This window comes from Chelonia mydas, chromosome 7 (assembly GCF_015237465.2).
Source record: "Chelonia mydas isolate rCheMyd1 chromosome 7, rCheMyd1.pri.v2, whole genome shotgun sequence".
Classification (NCBI taxonomy): Eukaryota; Metazoa; Chordata; order Testudines; family Cheloniidae; genus Chelonia; species Chelonia mydas.
Window position 1 is genome coordinate 50,621,298 of NC_057853.1, and position 18,101 is coordinate 50,639,398.

Genomic DNA, 18,101 nt, shown 5'->3' on the forward strand with positions numbered 1-18,101 from the left:
TTGAAGCACTTTGAGAAGAGGAAAGTGGTCAGGAACAGTCAGCATGGATTCACCAAGGGCAAGTCATGCCTCACTAACCTAATTGCCTTCTGTGATGAGATAACTGGCTCTGTGGATGAGGGGAAAGAAGTGGATGTGTTATTCCTTGACTTAAGCAAAACTTCTGATGCGGTCTAGTATTCTTGCCAGCGAGTTAAAGAAGTATGGGCTGGATGAATGGACTATAAGGTGGATAAAAAGCTGGCTAGATTATCTGGCTCAACGAGTAGTTATCAATGGCTCCATGTCTAGTTGGCAGCCGGTATCAAGCGGAGTGCCCCAAGGGTCGGTCCTGGGGCCGGTTTTGTTCATTATCTTCATTAATGATCTGGAGGATTGTGTGGATTGCACCCTCAGCAAGTTTGCTGATGACACTAAACTGGGAGGAGAGGTAGATACGCTGGAGGGCAGGGATAGGATACAGAGGGCCCTAGACAAATTAGAGGATTGGACCAAAAGAAATCTGATGAGGTTCAACAAGGACAAGTGCAGAGTCCTGCATTTAAGATGGAAGAATCCTATGCATTGCTACAGACTAGGGATCGAATGGCTAGGCAGCAATTCTGCAGAAAAGGACCTAGGGGTTACAGTGGACGAGAAGCTGGATATGAGTCAACAGTGTGCCGTTGTTGCCAAGAAGGCCAATGGCATTTTGGGATGTATATGTAGGGGCATTGCCAGCAGATCGAGGGACGTGATCGTTCCCCTCTATTCAACATTGGTGAGGCCTCATCTGGAGTACTGTGTCCAGTTTTGGGCCCCACACTACAAGAAGGATGTGGAAAAATTGGAAAGAGTCCAGCGGAGGGCAACAAAAATGATTAGGGGACTGGAACACATGACTTATGAGGAGAGGCTGAGGGAACTGGGATTGTTTAGTCTGCGGAAGAGAAGAATGAGGGGGGATTGGATAGCTGCTTTCAACTACCTGAAAGGGGGTTCCAAAGAAGATGGATCTAGACTGTTTTCAGTGGTAGCGGATGACAGAACGAGGAGTAATGGTCTCAAGTTGCAGTGGGGGAGGTTTAGGTTGGATATTAGGAAAAACTTTTTTACTAGGAGGGTGGTGAAACACTGGAATGTGTTACCTAGGGAGGTGGTGGAATCTCCTTCCTTAGAAGTTTTTAAGGTCAGGCTTTACAAAGCCCTGGCTGGGATGATTTAGTTGGGGATTGGTCCTGCTTTTAGCAGGGGGTTGGACTAGATGATCTCCTGAGGTCCCTTTCAACCCCGGTATTCTATGATTCTATGACACCCATTTGCATTGGTTCATTTATCAGCCATGTATGCACATTTTCTGAGTGTGGTGAGAGAGTTCTTCACTTTTTCAACAGCTGAATCTCACTGTTACAATGCATGTTTTTAACCAGTCAGTTGAGTTTCTTTCAAAAAGATAGTGAGCATTTGCTGGTCTTGGTCCAACTTCAGGATTAACAAATGACAATGCACTTAACATTGGTCTCCAGTTTGTAGCGTGTGGCATCTCTTGCTTAAAGAGAAACTATGATGTGACAGCCATGTTTGTTTGAATAAACTGTGTTGTCTCCAGCATTTTTAACAGCCTCATTAAATACTACTAAAATTGGCTTTGACAATGACTGGCTTATAAGGCTTTCTGCATGTCAGTGCAGTCCAGAGGATTGGTGTTTTGCAGCCTTTTCACATAGTTTGTTAGCACTGGCTTTGCGGATCGGTCTGGCAAGCCAAGCTCCTCCACTTTTACTATAGAAATCCATGGTATGCTCACTTGAATACTGCGTGCAATTCTGGTCACCCCATCTCAAAAAAGATATAGAAAGGGGCAACTAAAATGATTAGGGGTATGGAACAGCTTCCATATGAGGAGAGATTTAAAAAACTAACTTTTCAGTTTGGAAAAGAGAGGACTAAGAGGGGATATAATAAAGGTTTATAAAATCTTGACTGGTGTGGAGAAAGTGAATAAGCTCCTTCCTATAAGAGAAGAACTAGGGGTCACATGACTTATGAGGAGAGCCTGAGGGAACTGGGATTGTTTAGGTTGCAGAAGAGAAGAATGAGAGGGGATTTGATAGCTGCTTTCAACTACCTGAAAGGGGGTTCCAAAGAGGATGGATCTAGACTGTTCTCAGTAGTAGCAGATGACAGAACAAGGAGTAATGGTCTCAAGTTGCAGTGGAGGAGGTTTAGGTTGGATATTCGGAAAAACTTTTTCACTAGGAGGGTGGTGAAGCACTGGAATGGGTTACCTAGGGAGGTGGTGGAATCTCCTTCCTTTGCAGTTTTTAAGGTCAGGCTTGACAAAGCCCTGGCTAGGATGATTTAGTTGGGGATTGGTCCTACTTTGAGCAGGGGGTTGGACTGGATGACCTCCTGAGGTCTCTTCCAACCCTGATATTCTATGATAAGTTCATTGAGGATATGTCCATCAATGGCTATTAGCCAGGATGGGCAGGGATGCAACACCATGCTTTGAGAGCCTTTGCTTGCCAGAAGCTGTGAGTGGATGACAGTGGATGGATCTCTCAATAATTTCCCTGTTCTGTTAATTCCCTTTGAAGAAGCTGGCATTGGCCTCTCCCAGAAGACAGGATACTGGGCTAGAAAGACCATTGGTCTGACCCAATATGGCCGTTCTTATGTAAAAATTGATTATAATAAAAATGTTTAGTACAGAAACTGCCCAAGGTAACGACCTCTTGAGATAGTAACAATGTGAGATAATGACCTTGGCATATAATGCGTTTTAAAAAGCTTGGCCTACTAGGAAATGTATATTTATATAAGTTTCTCAGTCACAAATCTAGCATTCTGGAGGAAAGTCACTAAAACATAGTCCAACAAACAAATGTTTCTTTATTGTGCCCCTCCCTTCTCCCTCTATCACAACCCACTCATAGTTGTTGTCCTTGGTCAGCGAAAACTTAGAGTTCAGAGCTGCTTTCACATGAGTTCACCTCCCACCTAGGAGAGTGTGGGGGAGAAGGCACCTTGCTCATTCCTCCAGATGCTCACCACTCTCCAGCCACTCACTCTGGCCGCTGTTTTTTGTTGTGCCACCATTCACTCCACCACTGATGGCCCTGCACCATCACTGTCTTCTGCCACTGTCTTAAGTTTCCTGTAAGATACACAGTCCTGCAGCAGCGTATTTAGTGCCATGCAGGCGCTTAGGAAACCCACCCGGCGACCTGCCACAGCAGCGGGAAGGGCGCCCCTCCCCCCCCTTCCGCCCCAGCCCTAACTCACCCTGCCCAGGCATGGGAAAAATCTGAGTGAAAACTGTGTTCCCTGTAACTTGTGCGCTTGAGCAGCTGCACAGGAGAGATTTAAATGCTGCCCAGCTGATTAGGAGGACATGCATAGCTGACAGCATGTGTTCAGGTGCCCCTCCACCCACATTGCTCCATCCTGCAGCTGCTCCCAGCACCATCCTGCTGGCTGTCCAGGGGTGGGAGGAAGATGCTGATATCAGGGTGGCCACCTCCCCCCAGCCCCTGTACCCCACCTCTGCAGAGCAGAGGAGAGGCAGGGGACACAGCCTGGCTCAGGACTCCGAGCTGCTGCAGGGAAGGGTGAGCGGCTGAGTGCATTTCTTAAAGAGACAGTTCACTATTTGAGATTTCCCTAGCAGCCAGCTCAGGGCCCCTCTCTCTCTGTCTCACGCTCTTTCTCCCCCTCCCCCGTACCCTATTTCTGCAGAGCCAGGGCGGGGAAACAACAGGGTTCAGGACAGCTTTCAGTGAGTGTCTTAAAGAGCCAGCACAGACACTCTGTCTCTCACACACAGAGTCTCTGACACAGTCACACACACACACTGTCTCTGTGTCACACTCACCTAACACATACTTGTATTATTGTTAGTACTTCTTGGTACTTCCTGCAATGCTCACATATTCTCTGTAATTTTATTCTTTCAAAGTGTGTTATTTTAGTATTTTGACTGGTCTATGCATGTTATAATTTTTATTTCTCTTGCAAACCTGGCCTGGCTGAAGTAATTATCCCTCTTTAACTTTTTTAAAATATATATTATATCTAGGTTTTTTGTTCCTACTGGTGGCGCACATCCCTTACTGCACACAAAATTTACTCTGCACATGGATGGAAAAAATTAGATGGAACGTTCACCCTGACAGTTAAAAACCTTTTTTTCATTTCCAGCCTGAATTTGTTCATGACTAGTTTATATCCATTTGTTCTTGTGCCAACAGTCCTTTAGCTTAACTAGCTCTTCACCCTTCCTGGTGTTTACCCCCTTTGTATTTAGAGAGAGCAATGAGATTCCCCTCTCAGCCACCATTTTGCTAAGCTAAACAAGCTAAGCTCTTCCCATCTCTTCTCATAAGACAGGCCCCTCCATTTTCCTGATTATCCTACTATTTCTTCTCTGCATCTGTTCCAGTTTTGAGTTTATCTTTTTTGAACATTGGTGACCAGTATTCCAAATGAGGTCTTACCAATATCTTGTACAATAGCATTAATACTTCTCCATCTTCACTGGAAATGCCTTGCCTAGACACATCCTAGGACCGCATTTGCCTTTTTTGCAGCCACGGCTCATAGTCATCCTATGGTTAACCAACCAGGTCTCTCTCCTCTTCTGTCGTTTCCAAGTGATGAGGCCCCAGCTTGCAGTAGAAATTCTTACTGTCAGACTCTAAGTACTTTGTGCACTTTGTGTTACAGAATTTCATGCCATGTTTATTACTCTAGTGTTCAGTCATCCAGATCTTCCTGTATAATATTCCAATCTTCCTCAGTATTCATGATGCCTCCCAACTTTCTATCATCAGCAAATTTCATTAGCATATTCTTACTAACTGAAGAAAAAGACAGACCTGACACTAAGGTTCTGGGAAGTGGGCAGGTACAAGCCCACCCATGGCTAAAGGCCCCTCCCGCAGCCTAAAGGGAGGATCTACTGAACCTGGGACACAAATGAGTACAGGGGACAACAAAAGAAAAAACAGGAATAGGTGTGAGGGTCAAAGGTAGGGAACCTGAAGGGAACACTGACCAGAGAACCCCAGACAGCATCCACTGCACCACAAAGGTGTCAAGGGAGCCAGCAGACGTGGCCCAGAGGAACTCTGCCTTGATACATGAACAAGGAGAGGAATTGGAAGTAGGCCCCACAATTGCAGAGAACCCTTCAGCCAAGAATTTGTTTTTTTGTTTTTTTAAAATCACAGAAAACTAGGATCCCTGATCACTACTAATCATTTTAGGGAAGTAGGAGTGAAGCCCACTGGGGCAGAAATTGGTGGAGGGGGGAAGGAAGAGAAGAACAGCAAAAGGCAACTGCACCTCTTACAGTAACAGGTCATCTGCACTCCATGGCCATGCTCCCATCCCGGCATCCCAGCAACCCAGACAATGCACTCCAGATATAGATCAGCTCAGACAGACCCCATCAGCAGAGGCAGTTTATTGTTGAAACACAAATGAAAGACACCCCCCATGTGACACTACAAAATACAAAAGACACAGAAAACTCTGAAACCCACCCTGCCCGAAGAGTTTATCTTAGCACATGACCTATTCCTCTGCCTCCCCGTGCCAAACACACGCTGCACATCTACTGCTCTGCTCGCAGACTGGAAGGATGGATATACTGACATTTTTGCTAAGAGATACAAGTTGCAGTGTTTGCTAAAGGAACTGAAACCACCAGAGCAGTGTCCCACGAACAGCAGGGACACCCACTTCCTCAGCCGGTCAGCTCCCAAGAGAAGTTTTCTTTCCACAAAGCGACCTTTAGTCAGAGAGATTCTGTAGCTGCAAAATGTAGTTCTACATGCACAGCTGGGAATGAGAGAGAGGTTAAGTGGCACAGGAGTATTTGACAGCTGCATGAATCTGTCTGTACCAAATCACTGAATTCAATGTGCTCATTTGCATTTTATCAATTTCCTCTGGAGCCATGCACTGAAGGCAGAGATACTGCATGCCAGGGGGCAGAAACAAGCTGAAGTCCTGTCACCAATAAGAAGTAATGAAGAAATCAAAGCCTGACAGTCAACTCTGGCACAGCCGCACAATCTTCTCCAGGTCAGCTCCCCACCAGCCTTTTGCAGTTAGGTGAGAGTTTCGCCCTTTGTTACCTGCCGGAGGAAAGCACAGCCTACAGTCACCAAGGGCTAGCCAGTCTGCCGCACTCAGGGAAAGTTAATGAGAGCTCCCGTACACTGGGAACTGGGTAAAAGTCGTCCCCCGCAGCAAGGCTGGGAGGGGCAGGAGTCCTCCCCAGGCCAGTGTCACCGATTCACCAAGATCTCTGTTCTCTCTCTAGCTCTGTTGGCCAAAACCAATGCCCCAATGTAAGTACTGCTGGGATGCCCACCAGAGTGTACAGAGTGTACAGAGGGCAGGAGCTCCAGCGCTGCTGTTCGGGAGAAGGGCCTGCAACACCACCCCACAGTAACAACTAGCGCAGCTGAGCTCTGTGTGGGAGTCGTGCACATCCCCCCACTGTGTAAAGAGCAGATTAGCTGGTGGGTGGTGCTGGGCACAGCGTTACTGCCTGGCTGGGAGGTGGGGGGGGACAGCAGGGCAATAACCACTGGAGATGGGGTAAAAGCCACAGGGGCGCTTGAACAGCAAGGCCCCGGCTGTCCCTGAGCTGCTAAGCGTGGGCTGAGCCCTGCCTCGAGCTACCCGCAGGGCAGCCCTCCCTCCCGTGCCAGGGCTGTCCCCTGGTGTCGCCTCCCCTGCGCTACCCCTCACCCTGGCCTCGATGTACTCGATCCGTCGCTCCAGCGCTGTCAGCTTCTCATTGAGGGTGGCGAGCCGGGAGCGGCAGGACATGTCTGCGGGAGAAGGGGCGGCTCATCAGGCCCTGCGGTACCCAGCCAGGACAGGTGCGCCCCGCCTCCGCCCACCGGGGAGCCCCCACCGCAGAACCCCTCCCGCCCGAACAGAGTGCGGCGGCCGGCGGGGCCAGGGTGGGATGGAGCCGGGCCGAGGAAAATGGAGTCTGGAGCCGGGCCGGTGGGTCGAATTGGGGTGGGTGGCTGGGAAGCGAAGATGGAGCCGGCCCGGACTTGGCTAGGAGGGAGGGAGCAGGAGTCGAGGGTGCAGCCGGGCCGGGGGAACCCGAGGAGCCGGGCCGGGCGCCTACGCACCGAAGGAGTTGAGGAAGTCCGCGATCTTCTTGATGGAACTAGTGATCACTTCGATGTACTCGCGGTTAGCCCAGTCCTGGTGGATCTCACGCTGCACCGGATCCTCCTGCAGCGACATGGCCGCCACGGTCACCCCGCGCCCAGCCCCCGGTCACACTGCGCATGTGCGAGGCACGGATCACAAAGAGGCTTGTAGGCGCGAAGAATGGTTTCCCGAACAGGACGGAGCCCCGCCCCGTGCAGCCCTAACCCCGCCCAAGTTGCCGACCCCAAGTGCTAGGCAACACCAGCCGGGCGTGCGGCGCTCCCGCTTTCCCGTTGCTAGGATACCCCACTGGCTTCCAGCCCATCCCAGGATCCTGCCCCGCGCGCGGCTCCGTGTCTCTAATACCCATCCCTGCGCCCTTCCCCCTGTCAGCCTCGATCCTTCTCAGTGCGGGTGCGCAGGCGCGAGAACGGCAGTTAGTATGGGTAGCGTAAATAGCACCCGGGCTTTTATAGCGCCGCTTCCCAGCAGCCCTTTCGCCAACTGCGCTGATTGGCTCAGCTGGCGGCGGCGCGCATGCGCTGTGCTGTCCTCCTGTGAGCGCGCACGTTCTGCCCCGCCTGTTGCCGTTCGCTGCTGCTGCAGCTCGGGGGCCCGTAGAGCAGGAAGCGGCGCGAGCGAGGCGAGACTGAGCCGGGCCGGGCCTGCAGGTACCGGGCGTGGTGTGGGTCTGCCTTTCCAACGCGGGCTCCGGGGCTGGCGCCTTTCGGCCGCATCCTGACGCGCCTCTCCCCCCTTCTGCGGTGCGAGAGTGCACGGCCCTGGGTACAAGACCCCCGGGGGTGCCCCACCCTGGTGGGAAACCGTGCGCGAGGAGGTGCTTCCTCATCTCTGAAGGGTGTGAGAGAGACCCGTGGGCGGGGTATGGGGAGTTACAGGGGGCAGAAATCGTGGTCTTGTCTTCCTACGAGCCCAGTGGGTGATATCTCCTGGGTCGGATGGTGGATAGGGGTCTATGCTTTCCGCCCACTGGCTCTGGCATGTGCCAGTGTCATGGGTGAGCGCTGGAGCTGTGGAATCGTGAATAGGAGGGGGAGGTGTCCATGCGACAATTCCCTACTAAAATGCGTGTCCCCTTATGGGAAAGTTTAAGGGCTCACTAGTCTGACTCTTCTCTGTTCCAGGCTAAACCGCTGTCGTTTCAGTTTTTGCTTTAGGTCCATCTTAATAGTAATCGTATGTTACATTTCTCTGGATACCTGTTTTTGTTAAAGAAAGGGTGATGTCTGTGAAGGGTCTTGATAGTGAAAATATTTTTCAAACATGGGTCTTGTGTACGTACAGAAGTTGTACTAGTTTAACTTCATGTGGGGATCAGCCTTTAGTAAAATACTGAGTGTGTCCTTTACTTAAAGAGAACAGGAACGAAAGCCATAATAGGATACTTTATGAGCACAGGGACATTTAGGTAGTGGTGGTTCTGTTTCCTTGAGTAAATGTTTTTCATGTGGTGGGGTGTATATTTGCTGTAATTACGTAGTGAATTAACTCTGAAAATTGCTATTTCAGTGGGCGTAGGAAGTTGGTTTTGTGTGTTAGTACTGTGTTTGCTACACAGATAATTTTATTTCATAGTCTGTATATAACTGGCATATTTTAGGTTTTTGTAGTAGGTCCTAGTTAAGCTCACAAAGACATTTAAGTGTGTATGGCTATCACAGAGTTCAATTTTAAATACAATTGAATTTTAAAGGTGCGGGGAAGCACTGTCAGCTGCAAATGGCATAACAGCCTTACATTAAATACAGTTGAAAATTGATTGCTGTTCAATATGTCTTTGATTAATCATTTCTTCCAGTGCGAGATGAAAGTAAGTGAGAAACTTAAGACTTTAGTACAGTGGCTAGAGCAATGAGTTTTGTCAGGGAAGATATTTTGAAAGTACTATTGCTAAGTCAGAGGAAATTTTGATTATAAAGGATCCGATTTATCAACATTTGACACATCTAGACTGTCTTCATTTTTTTTCACTCTATCCCCAGCTCTTGTTTTTATTCTAGGACTTCTCTTTCCTGATTCCCCGACAATAAGTAGATAGATCTGTGGGGAGCGGTGAGGGTCTCTTCAGATCCATTAAGCCTCACCTTCTCATACTGCAAGTCATGAAGGCTTCAGGAAAAACTAGATTACTCACAAAAAATCTAGCTATGGGAGGAAAGGCTTATTTTTAATATAGAGCAGATAAAACATTCTATCTGGTGTTTAGATAATCTGAAAGACATAGGTTTTTAAAAGATACATCTGTGTCGTCTTACTTTTTGACTCTCAAAACCCCCCAAACTTGAAGATAATACTTAAGATGTGTAACAACTCTATACCCAAGTTTTCCATGACTCAAATTGCCAGGCTGTACTTTGGAAGTACGGTGTTTACTTGTTGAGACTAATGTCAAGTCTGTATCTCCCTGGAAGGATCCTGCTTGGAAATTTTTGTCTTTCTTCTGCAGGTGAGCTGATCTGCTGTAGCAAACTCCACCCCTTTTCTGACAATCACCAGAGCACTAGTATGTTAGATTGAAACTGTTAATTCTGAAGCATAATGGCAGCTCTGACTTGGGCTAAGATATAAAAAAATTAGAACAGTCAATATTTCATTTCAGGAGGTTTCCATGGAAATACTTAATAGGGTGTTCAACTAAACAAAGTAAATCTTGCATTATCGCCCATAGCTCATCAAACCCAAGCTCGTGCAAATTGCCATAGGGAGTGAGTGCCAAAGGCAGGGACCCTGCTCTGAAGAAACAGATTGTTAAAATCAGTTGGGGTGTTTTTAATTATCACCAGGGTGTAGGACTAGCAACCACACTTCACATAACCTGGTTTCTGATCATTCCAGGGCTTAAAGGGTGCTTTGGCATCAACTGAAACTAAAAATGACAAAAATGAACTCTTCCCCCTCCCTTCTCAATTGCTCTGGCCTCTGTGTCTGTCTCTCAACCTTTATATCTTCAGCTTCCTGCTTATCTGTTTCCTTAACCCATATACACGCCTCCAAGTCCTGCCAAGCCCTGACTTTCTCATTTTGACTACTCCAATGTCTTCCTCTCTACCTGGCTGCAAGGAGAGTTGAAACAATTGCAGCAAGCCAGACATTCCTTGAGAGATAGGTTTTACTGCTTTCTGCATGAAGTCCATCTCTCACTTTTGGATATAAAAACATCTTTGCACTGAGGCAAAATTCAGGATCTGTCAAACCTGTGTACTAACTTTATCACTATACAAGTCAGAAATCTGCACCCTCTGACAGGCAGACTTGGAGCAGCTAGAGACATTCCATATGCGCTGTCAGTGCCAAATCCTGAGCCTAAAGTGGTTTGAGAGACAAGGTGGGTGATGTAATAACGAGGTGCAGATGGACGCCCTGATCGCCAGAGCCATGGGCGCCTGGGACCCCTGCAATGAGCGTATGCTGTGGACCTGTGGGATCGGTCGACGCTACGCATGGCTCATGCGGCACCTCATGCTCTCGGACGCCATCCGATGGTCCAGGGACATCAAAATCAAACACACCACCGGCTACTGACAATACCAGGAGGCGTGAGCAGGAACGACATCGTGCATCAACTACGAGAAAGGGACCTAGAGACTTTTTCCATTGGACCATATGAATTGGAACCATAAACTCACTGAACATTAAATCTCACCAAATGAGGGTAAATCCATCCTCATCATCGTATCCACTCATTATACTCCATACCTGAACATAGCCATTTTATGAACAACATACCCTCATATCTCAGTGTCTGTACTTTGACCCATTAACCTTTTATCCCCAATTAGGGATATTGCAAATTATGTATTCCTTACGCTGTCCGATCCTAAACCGAACTTCACACCCCTTGATAATCTGTACGTTATTCCCTGATAAGCAGAAACTTCTATGCTCAAACTCTGTACCGTTTTCTTTTTATTTTAACATCATCTTTTATGGGACCGACTCGCCAACAGAAGTTGGTCCCATAAAAGATATTACTTCACCCACCATGTGTCTTAAATATCCTGGGACCAACACAGCCACAACACTTCATATGTAAAGTGGTTTGATTTTCTACAAAATGTTATAATCTTGCAAAGATCTGGCCTTCCTTCACTCACTCTTTATATTCAAAAGTGATGTTGCATGCTCTTTGGCCACGTTGCCAGGATGGAACACCCCAGCTCTCAAACTCTTTGCCTTTGACTTTGCCGACCACAGGAAGTCCCTCTTTGAATCTTTCAAGCTTTCCCTTTACCTTCTATATTAAATTAAGCATCTTGTTTTCTGGAAAGCTTTATAACAACCTGGATGCTCTTATCTTCCCCATCCATTTGGCCTGAGACATGCTTCTCCATCCCTTTAGGGCTTGTCTAAAATGGTGTATGTTTGTTTTTTTTAACCTATAGTTAATTATCAGATTATTTGAGGTAGTTAACATATTTGTAAAGGTTCAGTCCGGACCCCCTCTAAACCTTTGTTTCCAAGATTCAAACTATCTGTAGCTAGCTCTAGTCTAGCAGTATGTATACACGGTCGTCAGGATGCACGATTGCAACACTATGTATGCATCTCCAAGCTAGCCAACTTTCTGAAAATAGCCAGTGTAGCTATGCAGGCACAAGCTTTTTAAGAATGTGTGGCCCCCCTCTATTTTCTCTCCCCCCTCCCCCCCCATCCTCCCTACACACACACTCTTTAGGTTAAATTATTTAGGTTTATAAGTAAATTGCTTGTAGACTAAAATGCCACTTTCTTTTATAAGATAAGTCTTTAATGTCCACTTATGCTAGTCTGTGAGCCACTTCATCTGCAGCTCCTTATTCCTAAACACCTCCCCTGTCTTAAGTCAGCCTGCCATGCCTTCTCTCTCCCCTTCCAAGTCCCTCCTTAAAATACACTTTTGAAAAAGGTCTTTTGACCTTCAACTCATTAAAGTAGTACTAACAAAGTAGGTGACTAAAAATCTTTACCAAAAGGATGAAAAAGTAAATCTCAGAACTAGTGGCACATTTGGAACTTTTGTTCTGAGTCATGCTGTTTTCCCTTCCGTTTTCCATTCAATCGTGCTGTTCCCAACCCCTCTTTCTACATTTGTACACTTTTTTTTTTTTTAGTAAGGCCTGATTTACACACAATTTTTATACCAATGTAATTATTTCAGTTAGAGGGTATTGTTAATAGTTATACTGGTAACCCTTGAGTGGATGCAGTTGTATTAATATAAAGGGGGGAGGGATAGCTCAGTGGTTTGAGCATTGGCCTGCTAAACCTAGGGTTGTGAGTTCAATCTTTGAGGAGGCCATTTAGGGCTCTGGGGCAAAAATTGGGGTTTGGTCCTGGTTTGAGCAGGGGGTTGGACTAGATGACATCCTGAGATCCCTTCCAACCCTGATATCCTATGCCCGATACCAGTACAGCTCATTACCTTTCCCATATGGAAATAACTGTCAGTATAAAACACTTCTTTAGTGATGTAACTGCATCCAATCTGGGTGGGGCATGTGGGGGCTTGTGCAGCTTTCACTGTACCAGTATAATATGTAGATAGTAGTGTAAGATTGAGAGCTCTTGTTTTCATACCTTTCTCTAAAGTCCCAACCACACCAAAACCAGCCAAGATCATTGTTAGCACTTTGGACTGAATCTGGAAATGAACAGGCAGCTGTTGCAAACACTTGAGCAGTTCAATCCATTGCTGTGATAGGTGCCCCAACAAACCTAAAATAAATAGCTTTAGCGTTCTTCAATAACTGAAGCTTCTGAGTGATCTTCTAGCGTAGCCTTAAATAGAGCACACTGCAGTACTTTAACCTGGAGGTGACAAAGATCTAGATCAGAGGTGGGCAAACTATGGCCCGCAGGCCACATCCGGCCTGCGGGACTATTCTGTCCAGCCCCTGAGCTCCCAGCTGGAGAGGCTAGCCCCCGGGCCCTCCCCTGCAGCTACGCCGCCCCACATAGGCAGCGTGGCTTGCACCCGCCCATCTCTCAGGCTTTCCAATAAGCCTGTCCTGCCGCTCTGAGTGGCCTGGTAAAGGGAAGGGGGGGTTGGATAAGGGGCAGGAGGTCCCGGGGGGTAGTCAGGGGGCAGTTGGATTGGGCGGAGGTTTGGGGGAGGGGCAGTCAGGAGACTGGAAGCAGGGGGGGTTGGATGGGGGTTGGGTCCTGGGGGTCGGGGATCCCGGGAGGTGCGGGGACAGGGAGCGGGGGGGTTGAATATGAGGTGGGGGGATCCCGGGAGGAGGCAGTGAAGGGACAAGGAGCAGGTGGGATTGGATGGGTCAGGGGTTCTGAGGGGGGCAGTTAGGGGGTGGGAAGTGGGAGGGGGTGGATGGGGGCAGGGGCCAGGCTGTATGGGGAGGCACAGCCTTCCCTACCTGGCCCTCCATACCCTTTTACAACCCTGATGTGGCCCTCGGGCCAAAAAGTTTGCCCAGTGTGGTCTAGATAAAGGTTGTGAAGTTTGTATTAGAAAGGAATAGCTGTTTTGGCTGACTGTAGCTGATGAACCGTCCCACATACCATCACTACTACCTGAGGATCCAATAAGACACAGAGCTCCAATCAATTTTTAGTAAAAGCTAGGCATGCTCCTTCAATAATGGTGCTGACACCATTTCTCCCTGTTCTCTGCTGATCAACAAGTATCACATCAGTCTTATTTGGCTTGAGTTGTAGCCTGTTTACTTAAATCTAAACATCTTTCCCAATCAGAGGCAGAGTAATGACATCAAGAATCTGGGTGCAGTGAAATGCCGTCCAAAATGTGCATCTTCTAGCAGTTGCATGTATACATTGAAAAGAATGGTTGCAAGATGAGACCTTGCAGGGCTCCACATGTTGGAGTGTTGTGAGATGATCAGTTACCATAACAAGGAGCACTTCATAGATATGAAGACATAAATAGGATAACCAGTTGGAATAACGTACCAAGAGTCACGGTAGATTCTCCATCACTGACCATTTTTAAATCAAGATTGGATTTTTTTTTTTTAAAGTGATGTCCTAGGATTTTTTTTTTTGGTGTGGGGGAGTCGTATGGGTTATGTATACAGAAGGTCAGACTAAATGATCACACTGGTCCCTTCTGGCCTTGGAATCTATGAATCAGTTGCCTAACACTGCCTTCTGGGAACTCTCTGTGGGGAAGGAGCAAACTCATTGAAGGACCATTCAAGATACCCATCTGAGCCATTTATATACCTCAAAAGCTGCCAATTTCCAAGTATCACTATAAGTGAGATACTTATACCATTGCTAGATGATCAGCCACCTTTTGCCTTGGGTATAGTCTGTATTCCATACTCAGGTTTGAAATCAGACTGAAAAGGATAAAAGAAATCACTAAACATGGTTTTATCATTTGGCTTTTTTCCACATACAGAACAGAAGTATTTAGTGAACACTTCACGGATGTCCTCTTCAAGAACTCTTAGCTATCATCTGTTACGAGATTCCTCAAAGGACTGGTTAATGACTTTTCATAGATTAGAAAAGCACTCTTGCTGTGGGATCTCACTGTGGTGCTGACTAAGTTAATTGGTTCATTTTTGAACCTCTGGTTGAAGGCTCTTTATTCTACCTGTTGCTAAAGAGAACTTTTTGAGAGGGGTGAGTGACTTACAGCCTTTCACAACTTATCCTTCTTTCACTGTATGTATCACAGGGGTAAAGTTAGAGAGACAAGGTGGGTGAGGTAATATTTTATTGGTCCAACTTTTGTTGGTGAGAGAGACAAGCTTTCAGGCTACACACAGCTCTTCTTCAGCTCTGTATAGCTTGAAAGCTTGTGTCTCTCTCCAACAAAAGTTGGTCCAATAAAAGATATTCCTTCACCCACCTTGACTCTAACACAGGGGTGGCCAACCTGTGGCTCTTCAGAAGTTAATGTGCGGCTCCTTGTATAGGCACAGACTCCAGGGCTGGAGCTACAGGTGCCAACTTTCCAATGTGCTGGGGGGTGCTTGCTGCTCAACCCCTGGCTCTGACATAGGCCCTGTCCCCACTCCACCCCTTCCTGCCCCCTCTCCTGAGCCTGCTGTGCCCTCGCTCCTCCCCCTTCCACCAGAGCCTCCTGCATGCCACGAAACAGCTGATTGGGTGGTGCGGGGAGGGAGGGGGAGTTGATGTGCGGGGGGCTAGTGACCTATTAATGTGGCTCTTTGGCAATGTACATTGGTAAATTCTGGCTCCTTCTCTGGCCACCCCTGCTCTAATATCTTGAAGCCAAAGTGTTTACAACACCACTGCATACAACAATGGAAGATATAGGGATAAAGTTGTTTTGCATAGTCATCCAAAATTTTTACCTGAAGTAGTGTCAGGGTTTTGTCTAAGCCAGACAGTTCTTGTTCTTGTACAAGTCCTAGTTCTTGTAGTGTCCTCTGCACTATGGGTTGCTCCAGCCAGTGTAGCTCGGGCAGTGGAACCTTAACAAGCAGTGCCCACTGGGGCACTCATGTCTTCCCCTCGGTGTTGGAGCACACGCTGAGGGCAGGATATAATAGAGGGCTTGGTGCTCTGGCTGCCTCAGTCATCCATCCCTGTCCGTCTCTCTCTTCTCCTCCTCCCCCCCTCCCCCCCCCCCCAGCATAGGTCCCAGGAAGTGGGGGCGGTGGGCAGGGAGTATGAATATGCAGAGTCCACCTTGAAGAACTCTGGTTACGGGTAAGTAACTATCATTTTTTTCCCAAAACCTCTCTTTTATGAGGAAGAAACAAGGCTCCATACCCTAGATTTTAAGTGTGCTTTGAGTTTTTATTGATTAGTGTAAATTACTTCTTGAAAGCCTTAGTCTTAATCCCAAAAGATTACATAAAATGTAAGGGGAATACCATTTCCACAGAAAGTTTATTAAAATGAACTAGGTTATTGGTTTGGTTTGGGGAGATTGTCGGTGCCTGAGAGTTTTTTTGAATTCATGGTTAAAGTGGCATTGATAGCAAGCAACTAATGTTTCCATCATAGAAACCTAGAGAACTGCTATCTGGAGTTCTGTATGCACATTTATGCAGCACCGTTTTCTCAATTTGGCATCTCAGTCTGATGCTTGCTTTAGGCAAACGGTTCTTTAGTCCTTGTTTAGAATTAGAAATCCTTAGCCCACTTCCCGGGAGATTGTACTGCTAGCTGTACTCCTACAAGAAGACTATTCAGAGGCTGCCTGGAAGGAAGACTAATTACTATGGTAACCAGGTTGAAAGTGTTACCTTTGCATATTCACAATATCCATGCACCTTCCCCTCTTCCACAGACTTCTACCCTTATGGGACTCTGCAGTTTATCAGAAGAATTGGGTTGGGTGAGGGACTTCATGATGTCTTGAAATCTTGCCTCTGAACTTCTAGAGCTATGAGCGGACACTTATGTGGTCCAAACAGGCACTGCTTTTCCAGAGGCTCAGTATTGCTGCAGTGGGAAATGTCATTCTACAAATGTAAATACACAAAGGCAATTGTCTCCAAGAACCACGGTGACTATTAAATTGCCTCTTCTCTTATGGGTCTGTCTGCTCTCTTCTCTGCCAGCAAGGGAATATAAGTACCAGAAAGTAGGAGGAGGTCAAAGGAGTTGAGGTGATACATCTAAAAGGTTTATCCTCAAGAACTTGTAGGAGGGCCAGTCCTTGTCTGTAATGCAGGCGTACTAGAAGTGTCAGGGATGAGAGTAACAAGGTGGTGAGGTGACCTGAAGAAGAGCTATGTGTAGTTTGAAAGCTTATCTCTCTCACCAACAGAAGTTGGTCCAATAAAAGATATTCTTAGTTCATCCACCTTGTGTCTCTAATATCCTGGGACCGACACGGCTTCAACTGTACTGCATACAGGGATCAAAGTAGAAAGAAAGAAGGCGTACTTTTTTCTCCTTATTTGAATACAAATCTAATAAAAGCACTTCACTTCACACACACTAGTGAACGTGCACAACTTTCCTGAAACAAAATTAGGTTAATATTGATGATGTTAAATATGATCTTAGTTTCCATGGTATTACATAAAGTAGCCAGGAAGGACACACATTGTATAGAACTGGTCAACACTAGTTTGTTGAATAGTATTATCATTAATCTGATACACACAGTCCATGTGTGACACTGTGCAAGGCGAGGAAAGGCACAAAACTGGGGGTTCACAGTTTTAAACGGCTTCTGCTAGCGTTTGCAGTGCTTGCCAAGTCACCCAACAGAAGCTTAATCAGCACAATGAAGGACTCTAGGGCTGCCATGAAATCTAGTCCGTTGACACTTGTCTACAACATGCATCATTGACTGATGGAGGCCACGGTGACAGAGTGGGTCTTTGTGTAGACCCCATGTTTAGAGGTTGGCTGTGCATATTCCTTGGCCGGTTTGTTCAGCAGAGTCCAAAGGTGCAGTGGCAGGTCAAATTCAGGAAGTTGAATGGCTGGATCAGCAACAAAGAAACCATTCCAAATGTCTCTAGCCAACCACTCACCGTGCCATGGGGTTGCTGCTGACAGATTCAGATCTGGCAGTTGAAACCACAATGGACACCTCAAAGTAAGTTGTGATCTGGACATCTGAAAATGCCCATGTACAGTGGGAGACCTGGATAGGCAAGTAGCTTTTCCACCAATCTGTCACTAGACTCTCTGTGATGAATGTGTGGAGGGGCTGTGTTGTTCAGAACTGGTAGCCATGGGAGAGGAGTGGGGTGCAGGGTGTCTGTGTTGATATACATGGTCAAGTTCAATTTGACCTCGACCAATTTAGTGTTAGGCAAATGATGCCACACAGGGGCACAGTATTCCACTGAGGAATAGCACAGCACCAGAGCCAGTGTGCTAAGTGTGCGACTGTACCCCATGTCGAACCAGCTAATTAGTTGATTTGATTACTGCTGGCCTATTTTTTTTATTTATTTATTTTTTAAGATGGTCATGGAAAGTCAAAGAGCTGTTCAGTGTGACAAGGT

The 18,101-nt window shown here is 46.9% G+C and overlaps 2 protein-coding genes across 2 annotated transcripts in view; one reads left to right on the forward strand and one right to left on the reverse strand.

Annotated features, from left to right (window-relative positions):
• Window positions 1–5,415: 5,415 nt before the first annotated feature.
• On the reverse strand, window positions 5,416–7,506 carry LOC102940013 (probable protein BRICK1). The gene is made up of 3 exons (XM_037904021.2): window positions 7,146–7,506; window positions 6,748–6,830; window positions 5,416–6,125 (listed from the first exon to the last, which is right to left on the reverse strand). Exons 1-3 carry the CDS (start codon window positions 7,261–7,263, stop codon window positions 6,099–6,101), a joined length of 228 nt encoding a protein of 75 aa, XP_037759949.1. The 5' UTR covers window positions 7,264–7,506; the 3' UTR covers window positions 5,416–6,098.
• An 84-nt stretch (window positions 7,507–7,590) lies between these two features.
• The window catches only part of RHOA (ras homolog family member A), a 67,160-nt gene continuing 56,649 nt past the window's right edge, over window positions 7,591–18,101 (forward strand). The window contains exon 1 of the mRNA XM_007061769.4: window positions 7,591–7,841. Within this exon, the coding sequence (XP_007061831.2) occupies window positions 7,613–7,841 (229 nt within the window). The 5' untranslated portion in view covers window positions 7,591–7,612. The remainder of the gene's footprint in view (window positions 7,842–18,101) is intronic.